Source organism: Alosa pseudoharengus, unplaced genomic scaffold, assembly GCF_046254945.1.
Source record: "Alosa pseudoharengus isolate Yale_2024_CS ecotype anadromous, Long Island Sound unplaced genomic scaffold, YU_APseudo_1.1 YU_APseudo_1.1_scf_19, whole genome shotgun sequence".
Lineage (NCBI taxonomy): Eukaryota > Metazoa > Chordata > Actinopteri > Clupeiformes > Clupeidae > Alosa > Alosa pseudoharengus.
This window is the reverse complement of record NW_027468657.1, coordinates 4,658,767-4,666,266: the sequence shown is the minus strand read 5'-3', so window position 1 is coordinate 4,666,266 and position 7,500 is coordinate 4,658,767. Positions and strand designations below refer to the sequence as shown.

At 45.9% G+C, this 7,500-nt stretch overlaps 1 protein-coding gene across 1 annotated transcript in view; it reads right to left on the bottom strand.

Moving 5' to 3' along the window:
* gas2b (growth arrest-specific 2b) overlaps positions 1-7,500 on the bottom strand; it is a 47,225-nt gene that overhangs the window by 29,824 nt on the left and 9,901 nt on the right. The window contains exon 2 of the mRNA XM_076292820.1: positions 635-817. Within this exon, the coding sequence (XP_076148935.1) occupies positions 635-809 (175 nt within the window). The 5' untranslated portion in view covers positions 810-817. The remainder of the gene's footprint in view (positions 1-634; positions 818-7,500) is intronic.

Sequence of the window (7,500 nt, the reverse complement as noted above, 5' to 3'; positions counted from 1 at the left end):
ATATTATATGTGTGTGTGTGTGTGTGTGTGTGTGTGTGTGTGTGTGTGTACATGTGTGTGTGTGTGTGTGTGTGTGTGTGTGTATGCACATGTGTGTGTGCACATGTGTGTGTGTGTGTGTGTGTGTGTGTGTGTGTGTGTGTGTGTGTGTGTGTGTGTGTATGCACATGTGTATGTGTGTGTGTGTGTGTGTGTGTGTGTGTGCACATGTGTGTGTGTGTGTGTGTGTGTGTGTGTGTGTGTGTGTGTATATGCACATGTGTGTGTGTACATGTGTGTGTGTGTGTGTGTGTGTGTGTGTGTATGCACATGTGTGTGTGCACATGTGTGTGTGTGTGTGTGTGTGTGTGTGTGTGTATGCACATGTGTATGTGTGTGTGTGTGTGTGTGTGTGTGTATGCACATGTGTGTGTGTGTGTGTGTGTGTGTGTATGTGTGTGTGTGTATATGCACATGTGTGTGTGTGTGTGTGTGTGTGTGTGTGTGTGTGTATGCACATGTGTGTGTGTGTGTGTATGCACATGTGTGTGTGTGTGTGTATGTGTGTGTGTGTGTGTGTGTGTGTGTGTGTGTGTGTGTGTGTATGCACATGTGTGTGGGTGTGTGTGTGCGTGTGTGAAGTAAGGCTCCTGACCGAGCATGCAGTTGATCCAGAGGGCCAGGTCCTCCTGCATGGGCAGCAGGCTGGCGCTGTGGCGGGTGGCCAGCCAGTCGTGGTAGGACTGCAGGCAGGACAGGTCCGGTGCGGGGGGGTGGCGCGGGGACCCCAGCGGGCTCAGGGGACTCAACGGGCTCACTGGCACACTCATACTGGCACCTGCAGAACACACACACATCACACACTCATACTGGCACCTGGAGAACACACACACACACACACATCACACACTCATACTGGCACCTGCAGAACACACACACACACACATCACACACTCATACTGGCACCTGGAGAACACACACACACACACACACATCACACACTCATACTGGCACCTGCAGAACACACACATCACACACTCATACTGGCACCAGGAGAACACACACACACACACATCACACACTCATACTGGCACCTGCAGAACACACACACACACACATCACACACTCATACTGGCACCTGCAGAACACACACACACACACATCACACACTCATACTGGCACCTGGAGAACACACACACACACACATCACACACTCATACTGGCACCTGCAGAACACACACACACACACATCACACACTCATACTGGCACCTGGAGAACACACACACACACACATCACACACTCATACTGGCACCTGCAGAACACACACACACACACATCACACACTCATACTGGCACCTGCAGAACACACACACACATCACACACTCATACTGGCACCTGGAGAACACACACACACACTCATACTGGCACCTGGAGAACACACACACACACACATCACACACTCATACTGGCACTTGCAGAACACACACACACACACATCACACACTCATACTGGCACCTGCAGAACACACACACACACACACATCACACACTCATACTGGCACCTGGAGAACACACACACACACACATCACACACTCATACTGGCACCTGCAGAACACACACACACACACATCACACACTCATACTGGCACCTGGAGAACACACACACACACACATCACACACTCATACTGGCACCTGGAGAACACACACACACACACATCACACACTCATACTGGCACCTGCAGAACACACACACACACACATCACACACTCATACTGGCACCTGGAGAACACACACACACACACATCACACACTCATACTGGCACCTGCAGAACACACACACACACACATCACACACTCATACTGGCACCTGGAGAACACACACACACACACACATCACACACTCATACTGGCACCTGGAGAACACACACACACACACATCACACACTCATACTGGCACCTGGAGAACACACACACACACACATCACACACTCATACTGGCACTTGTAGAACACACACACACACACATCACACACTCATACTGGCACCTGCAGAACACACACACACACACACATCACACACTCATACTGGCACCTGGAGAACACACACACACACACATCACACACTCATACTGGCACCTGGAGAACACACACACACACACATCACACACTCATACTGGCACCTGCAGAACACACACACACACACATCACACACTCATACTGGCACCTGCAGAACACACACACACATCACACACTCATACTGGCACCTGCAGAACACACACACACATCACACACTCATACTGGCACCTGCAGAACACACACACACATCACACACTCATACTGGCACCTGGAGAACACACATACACATCACATATATCACACACACACACACAGGGCTGTATTTTGGGTCACCAGCGCATGGCGTAAAGTTCGTTATTCACCGGCGCGAAGTTGAATTCGTTATTTTGCACGTTTATTTTTTAAGCATTGCGCCCAGGGGTGTGGCAATTAACAACCTAGGGAGGGGACTCGCGCGTTGTCTAAAAATCGCTATCATACACCACCTAAACCTGGTCAGAAGTCAATGGCGAGTTGTTCATATGCTATTTTAAGAGCGCATGTCAACAGTCATATTGGCAGACCTGTGCACGCACCATCCTTCTATCATTCATGAACGCACACCAGCACACGTCCATGCAAAGCATTACAAATTGCACGATTACAATGGGAAACATAATTAGAATAAAGATATTACGAAATACTGTATATCTCATGATGAGTAGTAATTCACCATCATTTGCAAATTGGTAATGACGGTTAAAAGTGATTAGGGGAGAGGCGAGAGACACGTATGGAGCACAGCTGAAGACGCACTGTCACGAGATATAAGCAACTCCTCTGCAGGATAAATGTTGTTTTATTCAGTCATTTGAGCAACATTAGGGTAAGTGTTGCTTTTTCCAGCCTATGTTTTCGATGGTAACCCATTGTCAGTCAATAGTGAAAGTAACTGCATATAACTGTCTTGTCTTTGACTGACTCCTTGGTGAAGTTAGTTTCACTTTGCCAATGAGTTCAAATAATAGACGAGTGCAAATGCGTGAAGGCTATGCTAGGTTTTAGTAAAGCATGGTTTAAGAATGACTATTCCATACGGTCTCGCAAGCAGCCTCCTGCATTTATTTGACATATCGCGCATTGCGCCGTTAAAGGGAATGACAGATGTCATTCTCATTGGTTTAAAATGATGTTACGCCCCAAACACACCCATATGACTGATTAAAAGACCTAGGAACACCTTGTTATGCCATGCGCTCCACTTTTGAGGACGAAAACCCTCCCAATGTGAACTGGACATCCTACTAAATTTGAATAGACTTTTGACGAGTGACGATGCACTTTAGAATGTCATGATAGGGCCCACACACACACACATCACATAGATCACACACACACACACACACATCACATGGATCACACACACACATCACATAGATCACACACACACACACACACACACACACACATCACACACTCATACTGGCACCTGTAGAACACACACACATCACACACTCATACTGGGACCTGTAGAACACACACTCACACACACACACACATACACACACACACACACACACACACACACATTACACACACACATATATAGATCACACACACACACACACACACACACACACACACACACACACACACACACACACACATACATACACACACACACATCACATAGATCACACACACACTCATCACATAGATCACACACACATACACACACATATCACATAGATCACACACACACACACACACACACACACACACACACACACACACACACACACATACATACATACATCACATAGATCACATACACACACACACATCACACACACACACACATATAACACACACACACACACACACACACATACATCACACACACATACATACATCACAAACATCACACACATACACACACACACACACACACACACACACACACACTCGTAATGGATAATGGACAACACAGCGTTCGATTAACAGAAATTAATGCACGGTCAAGGTTGTAAAATGGCGCCAACGCATAGCAGAGGACCATCTAAACCTTGTAAGTGCATTACATTTCTGTTAACCGAACGCGTCCATTATCCAGATTATTCTACTGTTGCTACTTGTGTTGTGTTCATTTCCTGTTATAATTTGAACGTTTAAACACTAAAACTGTCTTGTTTGTAGAACTATAGAACACATATCAACTAATTTCTCAACTTGCAGGACAAACTGCTGTTACTAGTTCTAAATGGATGGTTGCTATGGCCAAAGGCCAGCCGTTAGTTCTAAATGGATGGTTGCTATGGCCAAAGGCCAGTCGTTAGTTCTAAATGGATGGTTGCTATGGCCAAAGGCCAGTCGTTAGTTCCATCTCTCCCGTTGTCAAGTGGGTATCCTAGGATTCTGATGAACCTTAACTTTGAAACATTGCTATTTTACTTAGACTACTGCCATCCAACCAGCTAAAAGCCACCTCCGTCATATGCTACAATGTTACTATGTTCTGAACGTCTGTATTTTACAGCTTGGATGCAACGTGACAGTTCATTTAAACTTCACAACGAGTTCGGCCAATTAATATACAAATGTGATACGGCCAAAAAAATGGATCTGCACGTTCTAAAGAACGCAGGACAATGGGAAATTCAACCAACCAGTGGAAAAACTCTACAATAGAACAAGGAGAAGGTGTGTGTGTGTGTGTATGTGTGTGTGTGTGTGTGTGTGTGTGTGTGTGTGTGACAGTTTGTCTGTAAGATATTTATGTGAGTGATGTAGTGTGTGTGTGTGTGTGTGTGTGTGTAAGTGATGTTGTGTGTGTGTGTGTGTGTGTGTGTGTGTGTGTGTGTGTGTGTGTGAGTGTGTGAGTGTGAGTGTGTCTGTAAGATATTTATGTGAGCGATGTAGTGTGTGTGTGTGTGTGTGTGTGTGTGTGTGTGTGTGTGCTCACTATGGTTGCTTACTCTCTGTTCACCCTACTGTTCACCCTCACACCACACTGTCAACCTGAACCTGAAATGCAGCTGCATGCATTTCTGTGCGTGTGTGTGTGTGTGTGTGGGGGGTGGGGGGTCAATATGTCTCTCGGACCAGCCAGCCAGCACCACCTGAAGCTGACCACAGTTTTGATTTAAAGAAAATATCTAATGCACACACACACACACACACACACACACACACACCAAGGAGCCATTTCCTCTTCTCACTATCTCAACACTGAACTAGCAAAAATAACTTTCATGAGTGTACATAGTATACATAACCAAAATGTGCACGCACATACACACGCACGCACGCACGCACGCACGCACGCACGCACACACGCACACACACACACACACACACACACACACATATGTATCAGTGAAGAATGGTGGCTGTGGGAGCTGCCAGACGGCAGCAGCAGTTAGTTCTGTAGCGCGAGCGTTCTGACAGCCATGAGGAATGTCACCACTCAAAACCAGCCAATCAGCACGCAGCGCTCCACGCCCAGCCAATCACAGTCACACATGCTCTTCAAACTCCAGCAACAAAGAATCAATTCAGCAAACCACACAAACACACACACACACACACACACACACTGTGTCGACTTACTATACAGTATGTGAAACCCACAGCAATTCTTCAATCAGTGTAGCCTTATTGTTGGAGTGTTGATTGCAGTGACCGAAGCTTCTGCCACAGCACACACAAGTGCTAGTTATCGCAGAAATTACCACTGATCACTGATCACTGATCACGGGATAAGCAGGTCACATAAAACAACAGAAATGACCACTGAATCACTGTCATGGGATAAGCAGGTCACATAAAACAATAAACAGCCATTCTGTTCCAGATGAAACTGTATTCCTGCCATCCTATAATGAAGACATTACTAGGTCATATTTATGTTTCTATGTTTTATTATTAAATCAAAACCTGCAGTTATCACAACAAAGTCAACTGTGAAGACCAAACTTTTCAATCAAGTTGTGTACAAGCATGTGAGAACCTAAGCTCACAAACTGTTGGGTTGTGGAGGTTAGCGCAGGTTAATCCTGGTGTAAATGGAAGTCTTTTCCAAGACTGAAAAGGGCTTGTCCAAACGAGAAAAGGTATTAGTTTGAAACAGCTACAGTAGGGAACATTTAACAGTCCAACCAGTAAAGCTATCCAATTAGGCTACTTTGTTTCCAATATCTCCAGGCTTCAACCAGCCCTGCTGACAGCTGAATCAGCAAGACACAGACAGGTAGAGCCGTTGGAGAGGAGCAGGAGGAGGAGGAGGAGGAAGATGAGGAGGAGGAGGAGAAGGAGGAGAGGAGGAGGAGCAGGAGGAGAAGGAGGAGGAGGAGGATGATGAGGAGCAGGAGAAGAAGGAGGAGAGGAGGAGGAGCAGGAGGAGGAGAAGGAGGAGAGGAGGAGGAGGAGGAGGAGGAGGAGGAAGATGAGGAGGAACAGGAGGAGGAGGAGGATGAAGAGCAGGAGCATTTCAACCAGGGCGCATCAGCAAGCACAGAGGTATAGGTACACATCATACCACACACACACACACACACACACACACACACACACACATACACACACACATAGGGTAGACCAGTCTACTGACAGCTACATAACACACACACACACACACACACACACACACATACACACACACATAGGGTAGACCAGTCTACTGACAGCTACATAACACACACACACACACACACACACACACACATTCACACACACACACACACACATAGGGTAGACCAGTCTTCTGACAGCTATTGGTTTGGGTGCTAGTGCTAACCTATTTTGATATGGCATGATCCAGGATTAAAAAGTATTTAACCAAATAAAGTTCTTTATCATAATGTTAGCTTAAACAGCCCATGCCAAATAAAGTTATTTAGCATAATGTTAGCTTAAACAGCCCATGCTAAATGACAAACTGAGGACTAACCTGGAGCTCAGAAGAAGTTCTATGTTAAATTGATATTTGGGCCGATGAGGAGATGTGGTCAGTGTTGGAGACCACACATAAACACCCAGCTGTGTTTAAAGTGTTTAGCTACCATCTTCAACTGTCAAAGGTGACCAATCAGGGAACAACTGAATCGCATGTGGGCCTGTTTGTAGAGTAAAGTTTCATCTCAAGTGGGTTTGTTTAGGCCTACACCATTTGCTCCTGTCTAAATGCTGCCATGGCAACACAAAGCACACAATAGAAATCATGGTATTGATTCAGCTCATGATCCAGAACAACAAAGGAATAAAGAAGAATCCTGAAGACCAGAGTGAACATGAAAGAGAGAGAGAGAGAGAGAGGGATAAAAGGGGAAGATGGATAGATTAGGATGAAGAGAGGGGGAGGGTCGGAGAGAGAGTGCAATAGTGAAAAATAGACACAGAGGGGAATGGGGAGAATAAAAGTGAGAAAGAGAAGAGAGAGAGGGATGAGGTGAAGATGAGATAG